This window comes from Mus caroli, chromosome 5 (assembly GCF_900094665.2).
Source record: "Mus caroli chromosome 5, CAROLI_EIJ_v1.1, whole genome shotgun sequence".
Lineage (NCBI taxonomy): Eukaryota > Metazoa > Chordata > Mammalia > Rodentia > Muridae > Mus > Mus caroli.
This window is the reverse complement of record NC_034574.1, coordinates 134,884,295-134,906,941: the sequence shown is the minus strand read 5'-3', so window position 1 is coordinate 134,906,941 and position 22,647 is coordinate 134,884,295. Positions and strand designations below refer to the sequence as shown.

Genomic DNA, 22,647 nt, shown 5'->3' with positions numbered 1-22,647 from the left:
GGGGAGGGGAGGGGAGGGGAGGGGAGGACAGGAGAGGAGAGGAGAGGGACTTTATGCTTTTCTGTGACCACATTAACTCACTAAAATGACATGCCATTCATACACTGTAAACCCTAGGGGAATAAAATCTGATTTACGAACACTTGTTAGAAGTGAATTTACGCAGCAAAGAAAAAGAATAAACCCTTTCTATTCAGGGATGGATTGCTAATGTCCGGCAATTTAGGCACTCCATCTTATTAAACCCGCTCCCCCGCCTCCAGCACAAGGATCTGCTGTACTGACGCTGGAGAGGGATCCCTGCTTTTGTGAGCCCCAGAGATCCACCTGTCAATACTTCCTCTGATCCGGGATTATGAGCACTTAGCATCAAGCCCACACTCCCTGTGCCACTGCTGGGGATCTGACTCTGGTCCCCTGTTACAGTCAGTTCTCTACCAGCTGGGCTCCTTCCCCAGTCCCTTTCCTCTGGCTCTGGTGTTCTCTGGCTCAGCTAACTGCTGCTAGGTGAGGACTGGGGGGTGCGAGCCACATTATGGTGAGACATGCTCTTCTTACTGGTGGTCACAAGGCTTTCAGAACCCGAGGACAACAAAGAGCAGCACCCTGAAGTGTGTGGAGCAATGTGTTCTCGTCAACTCTGCACAGGTGCGGAGCCCCCGTAGCACCCATAAGGCTGAATCTTACACTGTCCCTCTCTGCTCCTCTCCCCCAAGATGAGACCACAGCATTAGCCTTTAAGAACCATGCCCCCACTTGGCCTTCTCCTGTCCTCAACATCTAAGAAGCCACACCACCCGAGAGTTCCTGCGGCTAGCTCCACCCCCCCACATACATGTTTACTTCTCTAACGGTGGTGATGATGAGCAACCCAGTGGCACACAAGTGCTGTTGAAGCTCGGGCTCATGCTGAGCATGGAGCTCTGCGGACATCGAGGGAATTGACCCTTAGAAGGAGTCAGAGCTGGAGGAGGGTATGCAGAGGGACTGGAAAGTGTGGTCCAGGTGCGAGTACACGAGAAAGGCCATACCTTAGGGATGTTTCCATCACACTCAGTGAGCTACCCTAAAGATCCGAGATGGGTCCCAGCTTATCCCTGTGGTCAGAGGGGCGGGGATGAGACAGATCCTATCTAGTCCTGCTTAAAATGAGCACCTAAGAGCATGGGAAGGAAGATCAGGAGCCCAGCAACTCCAATGCCATGGCTAAGACACATGGGTAATATGAGGGGGAGAAACTGCAGGTCTGCAGCTCCTCTTTTGTTTTGCTAGTGCTGAGGATGCAGTTTAAGGAATCTAGTATACTAGGTGAACACTCTACCACTGAGCCACGCCCCAGCCCCTCCCTGGGGGATTCTAGGCAGGGGCTCTGCCACTGAGCCACGCCCCAGCCCCTCCCTGGGGGATTCTAGGCAGGGGCTCTACCACTGAGCCACGCCCCCAGCCCCTCACTGGGGGATTCTAGGCAGGGGCTCTNCACGCCCCAGCCCCTCCCTGGGGGATTCTAGGCAGGGGCTCTACCACTGAGCCACGCCCCCAGCCCCTCACTGGGGGATTCTAGGCAGGGGCTCTGCCACTGAGGTACTTATTTCCCTGATATTTATGCATTGTTAAAGGAGATCCTGGCAGATTCAAATGTCAGTCTTCGTGTCTAAATGCCAGGCCACCATAGAGAGAGACAGATATCACACCTGTGCTGCAGTTCTTATACTTCTTGCTTTGCCCATGCAGAACCAGCACGAAGACCACCAGGAGGATGAGGAGAAGGCTGGAGAGTGCCATCACCAGCAGGAACCACCATTCCTCGTAGAACGGGGCTTCAGCTTGTGCTGTGGAAGAGACCATAAGCATGAGGCTCAACAGTAGCTCCACACAGTGTCTCCCCAGCACCTGGTGGTAGGGGAGAGAAGGAGCTGTCATGGCTGTTGCAATTCAGCAGATGCTTCTCTGGGACCTCCATTAGCTCCATAACAGTTTTAGGAATCCACCCTTAGGGATTTTTCTGCCTTCTTTATACTGTCACACTTGAGGAATCTCTGGTGGTTAACTTTCAGCTCAGTGGGAATCTAGAAACACCTAGGAGACAAGCCTCTGGATGCTGTCAGGGGTTATCATGTTGGTCAGGTAATCTGATGTGGGCAGAAGACCCATCTTAACTGTGGGTGGCATGGTTCCCAGCTGGGGTCCTAGATTACATATGGTGGTTTGAATAAAAATGGCCCCCATAGGCCCACAGAGAATGGCACTGTTAGGAGGTGTGGCCTCGTGGGAAGAAGTGTGTCACTGGGGGCAGGCTTTGAGGTCTCAGATGCTGCAGCAAGGCCCACTGTCTCTTCCTGCTGCTTGGGAACCAGATTTAGAATATTCATCTACTTCTCCAGCACCATGTCTGCTTGCATGCCACCATGCTTCCCGCTATGATGATAATGGGTTACACCTCTGAACCGTAAGCCAGCCCCAATTAGATGCTTTCCTTTGTGTGAGTTGCCTTGGTCATGGTGTCTCTTCACAGCAATGGAAACACTAACTCAGATACTATTTACATGAAGAAAGGCAGCAGAGCATGCATTCAGTCCCTCCTGCTTCCTGGGTGTCAGTGTGAGTGACCAGCTCCCACCTCGTTAACATCCCTACGAGATGAACTGTACCTTGAAGTGGAAGCCACAGCAAACCATTTACCCTTGGGTTGCTTTTGTCAGGGTACTGTGTCACAGCAGCAGGAAGAGAAGACAGGGCAGATGGATAGCAAGCAGACCGTCCTCTCCCACCTCTGCCCTTACCTTTAGAACAAACTCAATGCCTCCTCGAGTTTCTTACCTGCTTAGAAACACTGACTTAATGCATGACCCTGCTCCCCCTCCCTGGCTCAGCCTTCCCTCAAGGGACACTGTATACTTGGCTTTGTTACACTTGATGGTCTCACCATGGCAACCTGGTCCCTAGCGTTGCGATCATTTTCCACTCTCCTATTTCCTCATATCTGTCCTTTGCCACTGTCACTGAGGAAATCTGCCCAGATGGAAGACCTATGCCCTCCTCCCCCACCCATGGTTCCCATTGGTGACCAACAAGGTGATGGCTGAGCCCTCAAGCTCTCTGGATTCAACACATACTGCTGTCCTCAGACGCCACTGGCATATTTAGCTACCTGTTGGTCTCCTCTACTGGTCCAGGAGCCCCTCAAGTCTGGGGCTGTGTGTTATTTATTTTATGTCCTCAGCAAAACTGAGCTAGACAGCAGGCTTCGTGTTCAAACCTGCTTTTGAGCCATTCCCTCTGAAATGTTGCGTGTAAAAGCTGCTTTGGCAAAGGGTGTGTGTCTTCCTTCCTGTTTATTCTGTTCTGTTCACTAAGAGGAAAATGGGAAAATGTCTTCTCTGCAGGTGCTGGACAGCCCTAGGGCCCCACTCCTGCCCGTCAGGGGTGTCCCTGTAGGGGAGCTGCTTAAATGGCACCAAGGGCCCTGAATGATGAGCCTCTTGCAGGCAGAGCTGGGGGTCTGCCTCCAGCTGCCAAAACCTGTAGAGAATACATCCACCTTTGCGTTAAGTGTCTTGCTGGCTGGATGACGAATGAGTGCATGCTGGGAATAAAGGGGAAATTGGCTTTGGATAATGGTGCACCGCAGGGTTTCTCAGTCAATGACAGTGTTTTGAATCCAAAGGATGTAAGTGGGGTGTCTGGCTGTGCATTCAATATCCCATATAGCAAGTTCCGTGACTTTCAAGATGGCCACCCATGAATGTCGCCTGTTCTGCTGTTTGGCAGGGAAGAAGGGCCTCGGTTGTCCTGTGGAGAGTTTGCATCCTGATGAGAGGCCAGTGGGTGATGGTGGCTAGCATTTCTAAAGGATGTCACCAACTGACTATAGTCCAGATGGCAGCCACTGCTGGCTTGGGTGCTGCAGGATCTCAGATGTGTTTGTGGATGATGCCCCATGATAGAGATGAGCTGTATTCCACCTGCAGTTTGCTGTGTACAGTTCAAGGCCATATGGACATGAAGCTGCTTCGTAGTACTTTCTCCTTTATCTAGTGTGTGTGTGTGTGTGGGGGGGGGGGCAGAGGTCAACTTCAGGTGCCATCCTCAGAAACTCACCCACCTCCTTATAGACAGGGTCCCTCACTGCCCTGCAGATCTCTAATCAGAGCCTAGTCATGCCCCCTCTGCCTCTGCAGAGCTAGGAAGAGACTGCAAGCATGCCACCATGGCTGGATTTTTATGTGAGTCCTGACACAGCCTGACTTTGAAATCTCACCTTGTCATTTGGGGTCCTTGCCAGTGGCTTGATGTCTGGGGTTTGGCTTGAGGAAGGCAGTCCCAGGGAGGAGTTTCATAGTGAGGAGGGTCTATACCGTGTTCCCTACTGAGATCTGATCTGCAGCATCTCCTCCACCCAGCGGGAGGGCCTGCCAGTCCCTCAGCACCTGCCCTCTCCTCTCACAGATGGATGGGTGCTGCCATTTTATGTTTCCATCTTTTGGAGAAAGGACGGTACCCCTAAATTTCCTGAAGGGCTTACCTGACACTGCAATGGAAGGGCGGCTGGGCTCCCCAAAGCCTGCCTTGTTCACAGCCACCACCCGGAACTCGTAGGTCACCCCTTGCCGCAACTTATCCAGGTCCACAGTGTATGATGTAGCACTCCTGGGAATGTCCTTTGCAAACATGTCCCATAAGCCTTCATCTGCAAGAGGGATCAGAGATGGGGCAGAGGTCAGGGCAACTCTTCTATAGATAGCTGTTATAGGATATTTGGTATCTCTGTGAACCCCAAGAATGTTTTTTGTTGTTGTTTTTGTTTTTACTGAAAATGACTGTTTTAGCTGTGGTGTGGCTCAGTCCTTAGCACACTCCTTTAATCTCTCTGGCTGGAATGCAGACACACCCTTATTCACACCTTTAATTCCAAACAATGAAGGTAAAGTTAGTTTGTTGAAGGAAGCACCCATGTTTGAAAGTGATGTCTAATTGAGTGGCAGACAAAGTGATGAATCAGAGAAAGATTTGATGTCCAACTCTACAGGAAGAGAGAGGGAAGGGAAGCTACCTAAGAGAGAGCAGCACAGAGAGAAAAGGAAGAAAAGAAAGGGGCAGTTTTACTGGGAGAGTTTCACAGAGACAGGTTACAGAGAGAACAAGCTAGACACAGGTAAGGACAGAACAAGCTAGAGAATGAGAATAAGCCAGAAGCTTAGAACAGATGGCTAAACAAAGAGTTTTAGGTCAATTCAGTCAGAGGCTGAGAAGCCAGATTGAATCAGTCAGCTTAGAGAGGGGTTTGAGCCAGAACAGCTGAGTTGAACTAGCCAGGGTGAGAGGTGAGCTTAGTCAGCAGCAAGTCTCAGAGGCTGAAAACATTCTAGGCCTAGATGAGATTGTATGGAGTCGAGAAACTTCCAGGACTAGGCCTAGGTTAGTGGACAGAGGCAGTAAGCCCCACCCACCTAGACAACAATTACATCAGGCAAAAAAAAGTTATTACTATGAGCCCCAGGCACCTGGCTGCCCACCTGCCTGGTTGACCAGCTCACAGCTGCCTGTGACAGGTCATCTGAGGGCAGCCTCAGAAACTGGAGAGGGCCACGAGTGGAGCAGAGGTGTGTCTTTGTCATCAGCAAATGTCCCAGAGTAGCTAGCTGGGCAAGCTGATCTCTTTGTTATTACATTTATTTATCGTATGTGGGGGTATGGGCATGCCATAGTGTACTTGTGGACACCAAAGGACAACTTGCAAGACTCAATTCTCCATTCCATCATGTTGAGTTCTGACACCAATATCAGGTCAATAGGCCTGTCTGAGCCACCTCACTATTTCAGAGTGGTGTTTTCTCATACCACGTCCCCTCTTCTCCTTATCATATTGGATCTAGGTCCTCTAGAACTTCATGCTGTCTGCTGGGGATTAGACCCTGGTTCTGCCTGGAAGGCCACTTCTCAAATGGAAATAGCTTATCAATGCCAAGTGTCTTCTTGAGCCCCTGCAGTGTCAATCCTGCCCTAAAGGCAGAGTTTTGCTCCCACCGGACAACTGCTAGGGATTGAACCCACCAGTGCTTCATGGCTGAGCCACCCTCCCAGTCCTTCACTGAAGGTTTCTAGGTAGGCGCTCTACTGCTGAGCTATGTCCCAAGCTCGCATGGTTCGTCAATGGTGCTAAATGCAGTATGCATCTTTTTTTTTTTTTTTTTTTTTTAAGATTTTATACTTTGGACAGTTGCTTGCAAATTCAGGTTCCCAGCAATGCTATTCACAATGCTGAAAGGTGGAGACTACCCATATGACCCATGGACAAAGGGCGAAACACTTTGTGAATATACAATGGAATGTTACTCCACTTTCAAAATGGAGGGATCCCGACAATACGCATGGATGCTGAGGACAAGATGCCACCGGAATCGTCCTGTGACAAAGGCCACATACTGGACAATTTTGTTTAGATGAGGTCTCCAGGGTTGTTCAAGTGCTGGAGATGGAATGTAGAGTGGCAGGTTCCAGGGACCAGAACCCAAAGGTAACAGAGCCTAGGTTTCCAAGAGGGAAGGTGGATGGATGGTGGCAATGGATACACAGCACTATGAAGTTACTCAATGCTGCATTTAGATAAGGTAATGTGTGGCTATGGAGACAGCACAGGGGAAAGCACTTGCTGCGTCAGTATGGGAACCTGGGTTCCATTTCCTGCATCCACGTGGCGGCGCACGAGAGTTGTCTCAGAGCTGGGGAGGGGGAGACAGGATCCTCTTTAGTGCTCAATGGCTGTCAGCCCGGCATAATGGGTGAGCTCCAGACTAGAGAGAGACCCTGTGGAGAGTGACTGAGAAATGACACTCAAGATTGACCTCTGGCCTCCACAGGGACAGACAGACAGAGACATAGACATACATGCATGCACGCACGCATGCTCATGTTAAAGGGGTGACTTTTATGCACAGTTTTCCATAGTAGGTAAATGCTAAGTTTATGTAAATTCTTATATATTTAGGAGAACAAGAATAAGGTCCAAGCTAGAAAATGTTATGTAGAAAAGAAGAGAGGGGTGAACGGTTTTGATCCCAAAGCACTGACAAACAGAGGGAAGAAAATACCGATCACAACCAATGAAACTGGTTGGGGTGGCACACACCTGTAATTCCACTTAGGTGGTGGAGGCAGGAGGATCTGAAGTTCAAGTCACCCTTGGCTTTACAGCAAGTTCTGGGGCAGTCTGGGCTACACGAGGCCATGTCTCAACAATAACAACAACCACCAAACACCAAAAGCCACAAAGCACCATGGCTGAACAAACTGTAACATCACAACCTTTGTGGCCTTGTCATTGGTTGTGTGACCTTAGGCAGAGCACTCAACTTCTCTGTGCCTCGTTTGTCAAATGGTGATGACAAAGGTATGTACAGTGTAGGCCTGCCTTGAGGATTCAGTCAGTATGTTTTTATTTCTAAAGTGCTTAGCACACAGCTTCACACGCAGTCAGCGCAACATGAGGGATTGCAAATAAAATATAAATTATTCCCCGGGGGAGGCTGTTGCTAAAAGGTGGGTGCAGAGTCTAAATTGTTCCTATGATGTAGTGATCCTTCCCCAGTTCAATTTCCCCTTACAGGCAAAAGTACGTGGGGCTTGAAGAAGCAGGAGATCTGGGGAGGAAAAGCCCACTGAATATACATGTGCACGCACTTGCTGTTTTTACGGCCCAGGGTGATGGAGAGCGGAGCCTCCCCACACTGCCTTCCTCGCAGAAGATGCACTTGGATGGATTAGCCCAATGGCAAACAGGAGGAGACCTGCCAGCGTATGAGTCTGTGTTTGCTCAGGGTTTAGACTTTGCCCTGGTGAAGCCCTGATAGTCACAGGTTAATGAACGAGTGAAGCTGATCTTTTTAAAGGCATCAGCAGAGAGTAGAGCCTCGAGACTTACTCCTACATATTAACATAGTTGGTTGTTCATCAAGAGACCTGTCGGGGGTGGCAATGTCACAACAGCAAACCATAGCATAGGTGTCTCTCCTCTGGCTTCCTAAAATAACAAGGCTTATATGCACAGAATGGATGCTAGTGTGTGTGTGTGTGTGCATGTTTTTAAAAGATTTATTTGGATTTATATGAGTGTCTATGTGAGTGTGTGTCCTGTATGTGCAGGTGCCCTTGGCATCCAGAGGAGGGTGTGGGATCCCCTGGAGTGGAGTTATTGCCAGTTGCAAGCCTGAAATAGATGCTGGGAGCCAGATTCAGATCCTCTGTAAGTAGCAATCTTAACCACTGAGCCGCCTCTCCAGCCCTGATTTGTATTTCTTAGGTGAATTTTGCTTAAGAACACTCTAGAGTGATAGAACATTTAATACACGTGGCCTGCAGAGCCCTGGAACGCCTCTGATGGCCCCTAGTTCACCTACCTCATTCAGGGCCCACTCTGGTAGGACACTCTTCTGCCTTTCCACTGGTCAGGAGGGTCTCTGTTCTCATAGGCTATGTGCAGTCCATGGACAGGAGGGAGAGAGAAGGCAAGAACATGCCCCGCCCAACTCCAACCCACATTCCAGGAAGGGACAGCTTACAGAACACGTGTTCAGTGTTTATGGGGAGCTTTCTCAGTGTGCCCTGCATCCATGCTTCCTTAATGCTCTGCAGCCACTAGGGATGGATGCCATCACCTCCACTTCTGTCGCCACCCAAAGACTATATTTGACTTTAAGAGCTCTGTCATAGCTCCAGGAACTCTGTGCGTATTTTATAGAAACATTTTAAAATTTTGATATAGGATCTCAACACAGCCATTTATTCAGCCATCTACTTACACTCAGAGAGCGTGGGAGGGTGGTGTGGCGCCAAGATAATTTCCCTCCGAATTATCAGCAGAAAACGTTTGCGTTTTTTATTTTGCTTAATTCTGCCTTCAAAAATTAGCATATCATACTTGGATTATAATTCAGTGTGCTATTTATCCATACCAATATTTACACAGCGATCACCAGTGGGTTAAAAAAAAACCCTTGGCAGCTGAGGGAGCAGCCACTGTTTCCCAACTGCAAGTTGTTTTTCTCATTTTTATTATGCTGCTAAATATCTCAATAAATCAGTGATGGAGAAAATACCTCCACAAATTTGTGAGAAAAATAACATTACAGAACTATTAACAATAATGAGATTTGTGCGACTGATTCTCCTTGTACCGGGAAGATCCCCAGTGCCTGGCCTTCCATCTCAGTCAGAACAAGAGAGGACAGCATGGCTGTGTTTATCACAAGAGAACCCTGGGCAGTGAATGCAGGTGACCCACCAGTCACCACACGTCACACGTCTCTCACACACAAGGCCAGGTCTCTACCGGCTAACCCCAGAGGATGGATCTGTGAGGATGAATTCCCAGGTGACCGGTGTCCTGGGTGACTGGTTCCCTGGGTGATGGGTCCCCTGGGTGACAGGCCTATTGTATAGCTGGTCCCCTGAGTGACTGACTTGTTTCCTGGGTGACTGCTCAGTCAGTCCCCCGAGTGACTGGTCTCTGGGTGACAGATCCCCTAGACAGTTGACACATGTCAGATTGACCTCTTGTCTGATCCCCAGATGCCTAATCCTCTGATAACATCACAAGATAACCATGGGTGACTTGGTTCCTGTGACTGATTCTTAGGATAAATCGACCCCTGAGAGACTGATCCCCGGGTGTTTGATATTTGCATCTAAAATGAGTGATCTCTGGATGAAGCCTCAGGGGGACTGACACCTGGATACTCTGCTCTGATGGACTCCCCCATGACAGATCACTGGTAACCGATTCCTGGATTGTCAATCTTGTTTCTTAGCGTACTGTCAGGGAAAGTCCGCCTGGAGGTCTTAAGGAAGCAGCAAGGAAGCACCGGGATAGAAACTGCGAATGTTCCTAAGGAGGCGTCGCTGTCACCACAGACCTAAACGCCTCACAAAGGAGAGTGGAACTGCGGAGTTCAGCTCTCTGCATGGCTGTTCCTTAGAGAACACAGACTCTGTGATCTTCCTCCTTCACTGTGCTGTTCACCCTTAGAGAGGAAGAACGGAGGTCTTAAAACCAGAGGGGCTCTTCTGGTACAAACCTAGCTGCTGCCAAAGGCGATGCTTGTTTCTAGAGGACAGAGTGGATCAGCTCTAGCTCTCCATGCCTGCATCTCCCTAGCCCCAGTGTAGGAGATGATTTGTTCACAGGCTACCCAATCTTCTCTGAACCAAGGCAGAGCCCAGTGCAGCATGACCAAGGGGCCTTTGCTGGATGTATCCCTCCAACGCCCAGGCATAAGCGCTGTAGGTATCAGGGCAGACAGCGTGCCAATACAAAAGTTTGATTTCATGGCCAATTAAGCAGGGTCTCCATGCTGAATGAAACTGTCACTCACCACTAAGTCACGCAGCCAACAGCCCGACTGGCAGCCTGCAGTGCTGAGCGGGTGGATGCCTGGCTGTTGCTTATTTCTTAAGTGTTGCCTTTTCTCTCTGTATGAATGGTCAAGCTAGGAGCTGAGGCTTAAACAACAGGCTAAATACAGCTGCTAATAAAAATGCCTTTTTTCTGGTCCTTGCCCAAGGTAGCAGACAGCACTCGGGTGTGTGTCTAAAGGCAGCGAGGGCCAGTGAAGGAGAATGATCCAGGAAAGGAGGACACCCAGGCATTTGGGATGGGGGTGGAGAGGAGAGAGAAAGAGTGTGTGTGTATGTGTGTTGACATGATGTAGAGCCTCAGCTGAGATCTATCATCTATCTATCTATCTATCTATCTATCTATCTATCTATCTATCATCTATCTATCTATCATCTATCTATCTATCAATCATCTACCTATCATCTATCTATCTATCTATCTATCTATCTATCTATCTATCTATCATCTATCTATCATCTACCTATCATCCATCTATCTATCTATCTATCTATCTATCTATCTATCTATCTATCTATCTATCTATCATCTATCTATCTATCATCTATCTATCTATCATCTATCTATCTATCATCTATCTATCTATCTATCTATCATCTATCTATCTATCTATCATGTGTGCACATGCATGTATGTACATGTGTGCCTGTGCATATGTCATTTCTCAGGTACTGTCTGTCCCCTTAGTTTTAGAGGCAGTGTCTCTCAGTGGCTTGCCAACTTATTTTATTTTACTTTATTTCATTTTATTGAGCACGGGTTGTAGGAATCAAACTCCAGGCCTCATGCGTGCAATGGCAAGCACTTTATCAACTGAGCCATCTCCCTAGCTCGGTACTAGTTTATTTCTGAAACTGGGTCTGCCTATCTAGGTAGCCTAGGCTGGCCTAGTCTTCACCATCCTCCTGCCTCATCCTCTGGAATGCTGAGAAGACAGGTCGGCCACCATGCCCAGCTGGGAACTATTGATTTTCTTCTTTGTTCAGTTAAAACTAACCCCACCAAGAACTGAAAATCACAATGAATGGGGAAGGGCTTGGGGTGCACCCAGGAGGGCTGAGGGTGGACAGGCCTCGCCCCTTGCATGCAGGCTAAGGCATCATCTGTGAGAACAGCACCACAATGTCTGCCCGCCTTGGGTGCGTCCTAAATATATATTTCATGGCCGCTTTGGAGAGGAAAGTATATTTATAGTGCCTTTAGTGCCATTCCAGTGTATTGTGTAAATATGTAAATTAGGCTCTGAGAGCTACACAGCAAAATGCCTTGGAATAATTTTCGTGAATAAATCATTCAAGCCTGCCCACCACATAGCTGCTTTCCAGATGCCTTTTGCGACACAATTCCAGGGGAGACTCGCTCAAAATTTAGAGAGATGAACCAGCTGGACGGCCGTCCTGGTAGAGCTCGATGGGCGTGTCCTCCAGCGATACTCAGGGATCACCCTCTCTGGAATGAGAGGCTCTGTGATTTAGCCTGATGCTACTGCCATTAGCTGCTGCTGGGCAGAGCAGTCATGGGCTCCTCAGCAAAGTCTTCAGGGGTGAAGACAGGGATAGGGACAGATGAGGGAACAGGGGGCAGGCAGGGATGTGGCCGGGCAGGAACACATCAGGCTGAACAGACCATTTGGGCCATGGGACACCTAAGTGTCTCTGTCCCCCTGAATGCCAGGCGGGCAGGACTCTGCATAAAAAAGCGCTCTGCCTGGAGAAGGCCTTGCCAGGGAGCTTCAGTGGAGAAAATGAGAAGATACAGTGTTTAATGGTTTGTGTAATGAGGCCTGAAATAGATGACAGCTGAGATCCAGAGGCCCCTGGGTCCCAGCAAGGTGTTTAAATATTGACGATCTATAAAAGCTCGCATGCCACTGTGAGCTGGGGCTGGCCTGCGTTTCAAAGGGGATGGGACAGCTTGCTGTGTTAGTTTTTCAGTGAGAGGCCCTGGTCTAGCAGCCCACCACAGTCAGGTAGCAGCATCCACAAGAGGACATGGATGGCAATTGTCATCTAGTGTTGGTGGCAGGACAGCCAACTCTGAATATAGTCACTGCAGAGAGCTGGTTGCCTGTCCTTGGGGTCATGGTGAAGACCAAATATGATCATAGAGGCCCTAGAACCTTCACTAACTTGATGACTCCTGTTTCTACAGCTGGTCAATGCCTTGTTCCTTGGAGATCATCTAGTCCAGCAAGGTGAAGCCAAAAATTTTTTCCTTCCTTCCTTCCTTCCTTCCTTCCTTCCTTCCTTCCTTCCTCCCTCCCTCCCTCCCTCCTTCCTTCCTTCCTTCTTTCCTCCCTCCCTCCCTCCCTCCCTTTCCTTCCTTCCTTCTTTCCTCCCTCCTTCCTTCCTTCCTTCTTTCCTTCCTTCTTTCCTCCCTCCTTCCTTCCTTCCTTCTTTCCTTCCTTCTTTCCTCCTTCCCTCCCTCCCCTTCCATCCCTCCTTCTCACTCCCTCCCTTCCTCTCCCTCTCTCCCTTCCTCCCTTCCCCTTCTCTTCCTTTGTGTATTTTTATTCTCTGACAATTTCACATTTTACAACATTTTCCCCACTGCCATCCAGGAAGAGGTTCTAAAAAGTGTGTTTGTTTTGAGTGTGTGTGTGTCCATACAAGCATGCACACACAGCACCGTGTGCAAGTTGTGGAACATGTGTGCAGGTCAGAAGATAACCCTGGTCCTCAGCTCCTTCTTCATCTGAAACAAGATCTTGTTTGCTGACTTAAGGCCAGTGGTAGCCAACTCACAAGCTTTCCGGGACTCTCCCATCTCCGCCTCCCAGCTCACTGTGGGAGCACCAGGTTACAGATGTCCCACCATGTCCACGGTTTAGGTAGGTGCTAAGGCTGTGTAATCCTGAGACCCTTTAATACCGTTCCTCATATTGTGGTGAGGCCCAATCATAAGATGGTTTCATTGCTACTTCATGACTGTAATTTTGCCACTGCTATGAACTGCAGTGTAAATACCTGTGCTTTCTGGTGGTCTTAAGTGACCCCTGGGAATAAATGGGTCATTGAGTCCCCATTGTGACCCACAGGTTGAGGACCTCTGCTCTAAGGATTTAGATTCTGGCCCTCACACTTGTGTATCAGGTGCTCTACCCACTAGGCCATCCCCTCAGGCCACCGTTCCAGTCTATTTCCCCTTAGATGTCTCCAGTTCACTCGTCAAACTTATAACCATCCAGAAGCAACATGAGAGGGAAGAAGGAAGGAGAAATATCTGCCACAGGATGTGACGTCAGGGCTCTTCCCCTGTAGTCACAGCCTTCTTTAATACCAGACCAAAATGACTCCTAACACAAAACCCATCTGGCACTGGGAAAGAAGCCCCTTCCTGAAGCATGCCCGGGGCTTTGTCTGTGTTGATGCTCGGGTCATCCGTGTGAGCCCTGTGACCATGTGATGGTCACGGGGAAGCTGTTTGGGATTGTTCCTAATCCCAAGCTTCCAGTGGTAATACCCAATTCAAACTACCAGGAACTCATTTTCCAGTAACATCCACCCTTCATCATGGAAACAAAATGGAACGTGCATACACAGTAGGAGAGATGTAGATTAGCTCTGACACTGTGGAGAACAGGAGAGAGGGTCTCACAAATCTAAAGGCAAAACTGCAGATGATCCAGTTGTCTGGGTGCTGGGTATACAGCCAAAGAAAAGGAGGTTAGCGTATCAAATATAGATACCTTTGTCATATAAGAGAGGAAGCCAGCTTAGACATCTGCCAGCGGATGAATGGAAGAAGGAAGTGTGATAGAAATACTTAATGGAGCATTACTTAGGCGTAAAGAAGAATCAAGTTCTGTCATTTGTAGCAAAATGTATGGAGCTCGAGGAGACCATGTTAAGATACTCAGACACAATGGAGCTGGAGGAGGCCATGTTAAGATACTCAGACACAATGGAGCTGGAGGAGGCCATGTTAAGATACTCAGACACAGAAACAGGAGTATTTGCACTCTGTCTCAAATGTGGGGACCAATAAAGAAATACAACATGGAGGCCGAGTATTAATTACTAAGGATACTGTGGTTGGGTGTGGTCAGTGCATGCTCTTGTGGCATATAACCTGCCTCCCACAGGCTTCTGCACTGAATGCTTGGTGACCAGCTGGTGGAACTATTTCAGAGGTGGACCTAGCTAGAGGAAGTAGGGCACCACAGGTGGGCCCTGTCCCAGGCGCCTTCCTGTCTCTCTGTCTGCTTCCTGTCTACCATGAAGTAAACAACTCCCTCTACCACACTCTCCTGCTACCACATACAGCCAAGTGTGTAGGACCAAGTGACCACAGACGGAACCCTCCAAACTGTGAGCTAAGACAAGTCTTCCTTCCTGAAGTTCTTCATATCAGGTAATTCTGTCCCAGTTGTGTGAAGGAAACAAACAGAGCACACAGAAAAATAGCACACTGTGGGCTGGGCTGGGGACGAGGGGGGAGAGAGCTTGTGTAGCATGCAAGAAGTCCTGGGTTCTAGCCACCACATACAACCCTGCATGATGATGCGCACCTATGATCCCAGCACTCGGGAGGTGGGGGCAGGAGGATTACTCTTGGCTACACAGAGAGTACAAAGCCAACCTGAGTTGCATGGGACACTCTCAAAAAATGAAATCGCACTGAATCCCATTAATACGCAATTAATGCTTCTTTTAAAATTAGCAAGAGAGGGCTGGGATGATGGCTCAGGATGTAAAAATGCTGCTGCTCTTGCATAGTACCTGGGTTTCACTCCCAGCACCTAACTGGGGCTCTGTTTTCAGGGAAACCAATGCTCTCGTCTCACCTCCTCAGGCATCAGGTACACATGTGGTGCACAGACATACAGGCAAGCAAAACACCCGCACACATATAATAAAAAATAAAATGATTCCTTAAAAAGTGAGCAAGATATAAAAAAGGTCAGAAGGAAGGAGGTAGGGCAGGAGTAGATCTGTGTGTGTGTGTGTGTGTGTGTATGAGCATGTGTGCATGTGTATGCATGTGTGTGTGTATGTTCATATGTGTGTGTGCTTGCGTGTGCAGTTGCATATGTGTGCAAGTGTGCACATGTATGCATGTGTATGTATATGTACAGGTGCATGTGGGTCCATGTGTATGTGCATGTGTGTGTGCTCATGTGTGTGCATGTGTGTGTAGGTGCATGTGGGTACATGTGTGTGTGTCACAGGGTACATATGTGTGTGAATGTGTATGCAGGTGCATGTGCAAGGGTGCATGTGAGCACATGTGAGTGGGCACATGGTTTATGAACCATGTGTGTGGCTGTTTACAGTTCTGTGCACACACACAGGCCAGAGAAGGATATCAGGTGCCCTGCTTTGTCACTCTCTGCCTTATTCTCTTGAGACAGGATCTCCCACTGAGCCTGCAGCAAGGCTGGCAGCCATCAATCCCCACTGATCCTCCTGTCTCCACCACCCACAGCACTGATGGTAGAGGTACAGGTGCACACATAGCCACACCCTGCCTCTGCTGCAGATCTGAATTCAGGTCCTCATGCTTGCACAGCAAGCCTCCTCACAAGCCATTTCCCCAACTCAGGAATGGAGCTTAGCCCTCGTTTTCAGAAGCCAGAAAGGCACAGAAGTTGATGTGTCATTTTCTCTATTAATAAGGACGTTTGTAATTATCTGAAGCGAGTGAGGCTCTTTCCACAGGCCACCAGCATTAGACCCCTGAGACGAGTCCCTGAGACACTTCTAGATCTTCCTGATGAGCCAAAATGTCTTCGAGTGTCCTTCGCCTCTCGTCTACCCTTTCCTGAGAGTGACAATTATCATCTTTCGGAGTGTCACGCGGCTAAGGCATCAGAAATTGAATGCCCGAGAGGTTAACAGCACAGCTGTGGTTACTAGGCACTCAGACAGAGAACAAGAAATGAGTCTGCTCTTCCACACATGCCCTGCTAGAGAAATGCAGGGAGAGGAGGCCAGAGGCCCCACGGACCAACTGCCTTCAGCGTGGCCAAGAAGCCACCATATGGGCAGTGTGTGGTTCTGGCATCCAGCCAGGAGTGCATGGCTCCATGGCTCCTACCTGATGGCCTGGCTTCTATGACGTAGCCTGTAGTGGGCGTGGTACCAGCATTTCCCTCTGTCCACTGAAGGGTCAGCTCAGAGGCAGACTTGGTGACAAGGACATTTCTTGGTGAGCCTGGGGACCCTGTGGGATAAAAAGAACAAAGAGAGTAGATATTGGTTTTGAGGGGACTGGGGACGGTCAGTGGTGACAGAAATTAGGTAGATAGATAATAAGAAATTAAAATCTATCTACCTATCTATGATGTGTGTGTGTGTGCGCACATGCACACCCACGTGTATGCTGGTACCTGCAGAAGACAGAAAAGGACATCAGAGCTCTTAGATCAGCAATTCTCAACCTGTGGGTCACAACTCCTTTGGGGTTCCATATTAGATATCTCGCATATGAGATATTTACATTTTGATTCATAACAGTAGCAAAATTATAGTTCTGAAGTAGCAACAAATAACTTTATGAAGAACTGTTTTAAAGGGTGGCAGGATCAGGAAGGTTGAGAACTACTGCCTTAGAGTCAAAGTTACAGCTGGGAACTGAACTTGGGTCCTCTGTACGAGCAACAAGCACTCGTAAACAGTGAGCCATTTCTCTAGCCCCAGGGCTGTGTTTTCGAGACAGGGTCTTGATACACAGCCAAGGTTGACCCTAACCTTGTGATCTTCCTGTCTCCCAAGTGCTGGGATTACAGGCATGCGCCACCCTGTTCCTTCCCTCATTCCCCCATGGGGTCTGTGCACTCTGAGAATGTAGGACCCAGAGGGAGTGATTCAGAAAGGCCAGTCACACAGCTGTCAGAGTTGTGACAGAGCAACTACAAGCTGCTCAGGAAGATGCTGAGCCCAGTTAGTTTATCTACCTGCAAGACCTCAAAGTCTCTGTCTCTTTTGTGCTTATATTTAGTTCTGTTTTTTACAGTCTTGATAAGAAAAAGGTTTCGAATGATGCATACATAAGACCCAGGAATTTGAGAGACGTTGTTGATGAATCTCAGAACATGGCACAGGAACACATATGTGTACGTATGTTGGCATATAGAAAAAAAGTTTCAAATCCCCAGTAAAGTCCAAAATTGGCTCATGAAAAAGAATTTAATTAAATTTAAAAAGCTGGGCGGGAGAGACAGACAGATGGGTCAGTGAAGTCCCTGCTACCCAAGCGTGAGGCCCTGGGTTGGGATCCTGGCACCCACGTCAAAGTTCAGTTCAACTGTGTGCATCTTCAGTCCTAGCACACAGCGGTGCTGGGCACTGGGGCATTCTTGGAGCTCACTGGCCCCCTGTCCTGTTAGTCAGTGAGCACAGGATTCATCGAGAGACCTTGTCTGCAAAACCAGGTGAAAGAGTGATTGGGAACGCTGTTTGATGTGGACTTGTGGCATCTACAGGTACATACTGTGCTTGTAGACAGCAGTGTACACGTACATTACACACATGCATGTGCACACACAGAATTTAAAGAGAAGGAGTTGGCACTGGGTGTGTACCTGTTATTCCTGCACAGGGGAGGCAGGTAAAGGAACGTCCTTTGGACTCAACGACTAGTCTAGGCAAATTGGCAAGTAATTTACCAGGATTAATAAGAGACCCTTTCTCAAGAAAAAGGTGGAGGAGAGTGGAGGAAGACATCCAGTGTCAACTTCTGGCTTCCACAGGTATGCACACACACACACCAAAACAAAACAGGAAGTAATCAGAGGACAGAGACAATGTAGGCCAGCAGTTGCCCAGTGCTGTTCTTCAAACAGTGGTCTGCCTCCTGGTGAATGAAGCAGACTGAAGGGGCTGCGAAGGTGGAACAGCTCCCCCACCCCATGGCTCAAGAACACTAGAAGCTTCGTATTTGTTTTCCTTCAAAAATACAGCTGGACATGGTGGTGCATGCCTGTCACAGCTGGACATGGTGGTGCATGCCTGTCACAGCTGGACAGGGTGGTGCATGCCTGTCACAGCTGGNGGTGGTGCATGCCTGTCACAGCTGGACATGGTGGTGCATGCCTGTCACAGCTGGACAGGGTGGTGCATGCCTGTCACAGCTGGACAGGGTGGTGCATGCCTGTCACAGCTGGACAGGGTGGTGCATGCCTGTCATCCCAGTGCTTGGGAAACTGAGGCGGAAAGATTGTCCCAAGTTTGAGGCCAGTCTGGGCTACATATAAAGATTGTATATGTTAAAAGGGTTTACAATTTTCATTTATTTTTTTCTTAAGGTGTTTTTGTTTGTTTTGCTCACAGAAGCTCATGTTCTCTGTAGTTTGCTTTGGATTTTTAAAACTTTTTTGAGACAGGGTCTCATAGAGCCTAGGTTGGCCCCAAGCTCTGCAGTGAGGATGGACTTAACTCCCGAGCCTCCTGCCTCCACCTCCTGAGTGCTAGGATTCCAAAGTGTGCACTGCTGTGCCTGGCTTACAATGTGTTTTGGAAACTTCCAAGGCCCTTCCTGGCTGTTAGACCCAAAAAGTTTGTTTGAGAATGCCCCTAAATCCCAGCCCACAAAGCAGGTGAGAGCGATGAGGCTCGGCTCAGTTATCAGTACAGCCCACTCACCCTCGGCTGGCCCTGCAGTGACATTGGCTTGGAGCTCCGGCCCGTAGGCGATGGTCCGCGCCTGGACACGGAAGAAGTAGGTCACTCCCTTGGTGAGGTCCCGCACCTTCAGCCAACGTTGCCAGTTCCCTTTCACATCCACGGTCACCACCTTGCTCACGCCTGCAATGGCCACAAAAGCACAGGGAAGAGGAGACTGAGCTTGGAGAAGCAATTGAGCATGCCTGATCTGTAGTGATAAGAAAGGAGACAGCTCCGGTGGCTCACTAAAGGAGCATTGCTTACAATTAGGAGGACTTTAAACGGTGATCCAGCCAATTTTCATCCCAGATAAGTGTAATTAGAGCTTAAACTTGATAAGTGACTTTGTCCAAGAAACCACCAAGCCTGTGACAGTCACAAAGGGAATGGCCCAGACCTCACTGAAGGCAGTGAACAATGGAGGAAATGCTCAGAGAGTGCTCCCAGACTGTATCCTGGAGGCCACCCTCTTCCTGCTCTGCTTCCAGCTATCGCAGAATCCTGCCTCCCTAACAGAGGCTGACTGTACAGAGGCTGCTTAGTCAATATGGAAGGCAGGATATGGAAGAGGCTGGACTCAGTTCAAAGGTGAGCCTCTCCTAATGACTGGTCTGGAGCATGACCCAGCTGACATGCATATGACTTGCAAGCCTCAGACAACTTTTGGGAACATCACCCAGATAAGATGGTGTTAAATCTGTGCCTCTGGGTAATGGCCCTTAGTTCAGAGAATAAAGACCATACAGAAACATACAAACAAAACCATATATTCCATTAAGAACTGGAATTCCCTTATTCATGGATATGTTTCAGGACCCCTGATTTTTTTCCTGAAACTGAGGATATATGTATGTGAATGTATATAGGCACATATACACCATACACATGATTTTCCCATTGAACTAGAGTTAATCTGTCCTTTTCATGGTATAATGCTGGCACTCTTTGTGTATTATTTTGAAAACTATTGAGCCTTTATTAAGTGAAATAAGGTTGAAATAAATATAAGCATTGTACAGTAGCAGTGATAGTCCATCTGACCACCAAGACAGCCAGAGTGGCTAATGAGATGGTAAGATCCTCTGATGGGTACACTGAAACTTCAGTTTGATTACTGAGCCAGTTACTAATGGAAGGGTAAGATTCACTGCATGGATACAATGAACAAACTTCAGTCTGGTTACTGAGATGGCTACTGAGTAACTAATGGCATTGTAAGATACACTGCATGGACACACTGACCAAACTTCAGTCTGGCTACTGAGATAGCTACTCTGTGACTAACGGGAGAGTAAGATACACTTCATGGATACACTGACCAAACTTCAGTCTGGTTACTAAGATAGCTACTGAGTAACTAGTGAGAAGGTAGTGTATACAGCATGGGTATGCTGGGAAACTATCTTATAATTGAGATAGCTAATGGGAAGATAACACATTGGGCATGAATATGCTAAACACTTGACCTGGTGACTGAGACAGCCACTGAATGGCTAATGGGAGGGTAGTGCATATAGCATTGATACTCTGGACAAAGACAATTCACATCTTGGTCAAGATGCGGGAGGATGGAGGGAGAATTAGTCGCCCTACTTGAGCTTGTGCACACTCTAAAGCCTATAGATGGTTTAGTTCCCCAATTTAATATATTTGAATTGTGGCTGATTTCCAGGAAATGATATTACAGAGAAAGAATCAAAGAATAATTAACATCACTACACAATTAGGCAGTGAGATTTAACATTTAGTGGAAAGGATAAACACTTAAAATTACATAAACACACATTTCCCAAGGGGGCAAATGAGGTTCATTGTTTCCATATGTTTGAAATCCATGCAATGTTTATTTTTTAAGTTAGGTGAACTCTCAGCTGTAAGACTTCCCTGAGTGTTCACTCATCTCTGCCTATACATCTGAGATGACATGAAGAAGTACTTCTTTCATGTCTTCCAGGACAGCAGATGTGTGTCCCTGGAACACTGATACACTGCAATGGATACACTGAACAAACTTCAGTCTGATTATTGAGATGGCTGATAGGGGATGGTGCATCCTGCGTAGCACTGCTGCCCACAGCCTGCCCTCAGTATGAAGGAAACATAGTGAAGTCTGGTCCCTTTAATACCACATGGGCTTGCAAAGGAACCAAAGAGCCATCTTATTAAAAATGATCCGTTGTTCCAGGCCATCAGAGCATGGATCTGTAGTCCCCAGGTCTCCAAAATGCCTCTTAGCTGGTTCATTATGTTCAGATTATGTCTTCAATACAAGTTCGTGTCGGCTGAATTATTGCCTTCTGAGTTATTTCAGGGTGATTTAAACAACTTCTGTTTGACTCTCCTCATGGGAGGTGGGATCTGAAGAAAAAAATTGTGTTCATTTCTGCCCGAAGAACTGGACCCTACCTTCATACACACTAATAAAGAAAGAGGTTACAAAGATGGTGGGTGACACAGGGCGACTGTCACTGCTGGGGACCTCTCAGATATAAGGTTGTTCTGAAGTGGTGCCTTCTGTGTTTGGAGATGCTTAGTTCTCTCTGGACCAGACATAAACTCATTTAGGGACTTGGTATAGTTGATTCCACCAGGAGGAAGAGCCAGACTGGCCTTCCCTCCATCTCAAGTGTGTCAGAATTTTATTTATTTGCTCAATTTTAAAACCATGCCCTGCACTGCAAAGCCTTGGGGTACAATCTCATAAAATACTACAGTTTAAAACATATTTAAGAAACATAAAAATATCTCTGCCATAAAATCAGATTCCCTAAAACATGGCTCAGTGCTCAAATGGCTCAGTGCTCAAATGGCTTAGTGCTCTGTGCAGCTCAGTGCTCTGGGCGGCATGGGGTCTGCGAGACACAGCACTGAGTCCTACAGTGACACAATTGGGTGGAACTCCAGTGTGTGATGTTTAGGAAGCATAATGCCCCCAGTAGTATGATACTCTGATGACTGGTGCTCCCAGTGGTGGGGTACTAAGATGGTGCAATGTCCCCCAGCAGGGTGATTGCTCCCAATGTGCCAATATCTCTGGTCTTCCTGGTAGTTAGTTACTCCCAGGGAAGCAGTGCTCCAGTTCGGTAATATTTCAAGAGGTGTTGTGCTCCCACGGGTGTAGAGCTCCAGTGAGGTGCTCTTCCCAGTGGAGATTTCCCAATCATGTGGTGCTCTTGGTGTGGGTGGTGCTCCAGTGTGATGGTCTTCCCAATGGGGTAAGGCTACTCTCAGTAGGGTCTTAGTGAAGTGGTACTCCTAGTAGGGTGATGGTCCTAGTGAGGCAGTGCTCCCATGGGTTAGTGCTCCTGGTGTACCCAGCTGAATGCTTGCTTTCTCCATTCCTGACAGTGGCAGGAGGAATTCTGAGATATGTGAGGACAGAGGGCAGAGAAGAGCAAAGACAAGTACTTCCTGACTGCCGCTCAGCTCAGCCAAGAGTGGGTCTCTTGGAAGTTTGCAGTCCTAGGTCAGCAGGTGGGAAGTCTTAGCCTCAGGTAACACTGTTCCGTTTCCTTGGCTGATGGTTTAAATTTCTTTCTCTCTCTCTCTTCCTTCCTTTCTTCCTTTCTTTCTTTCTTTCTTTCTTTCTTTCTTTCTTTCTTTCTTTCTTTCTTTCTTTCTTTCTTTCTTTCT

The 22,647-nt window shown here is 48.1% G+C and overlaps 1 protein-coding gene across 1 annotated transcript in view; it reads right to left on the bottom strand.

Annotated features, from left to right (window-relative positions):
* The window catches only part of Sdk1 (sidekick cell adhesion molecule 1), a 713,594-nt gene that overhangs the window by 23,475 nt on the left and 667,472 nt on the right, over positions 1–22,647 (bottom strand). Inside the window, exons 39-42 of the mRNA XM_029477307.1 lie at positions 18,994–19,155; positions 16,448–16,573; positions 4,523–4,687; positions 1,692–1,829 (exon numbers count right to left, since the gene is read on the bottom strand). Coding sequence (XP_029333167.1) covers positions 1,692–1,829; positions 4,523–4,687; positions 16,448–16,573; positions 18,994–19,155 — 591 coding nt within the window. The remainder of the gene's footprint in view (positions 1–1,691; positions 1,830–4,522; positions 4,688–16,447; positions 16,574–18,993; positions 19,156–22,647) is intronic.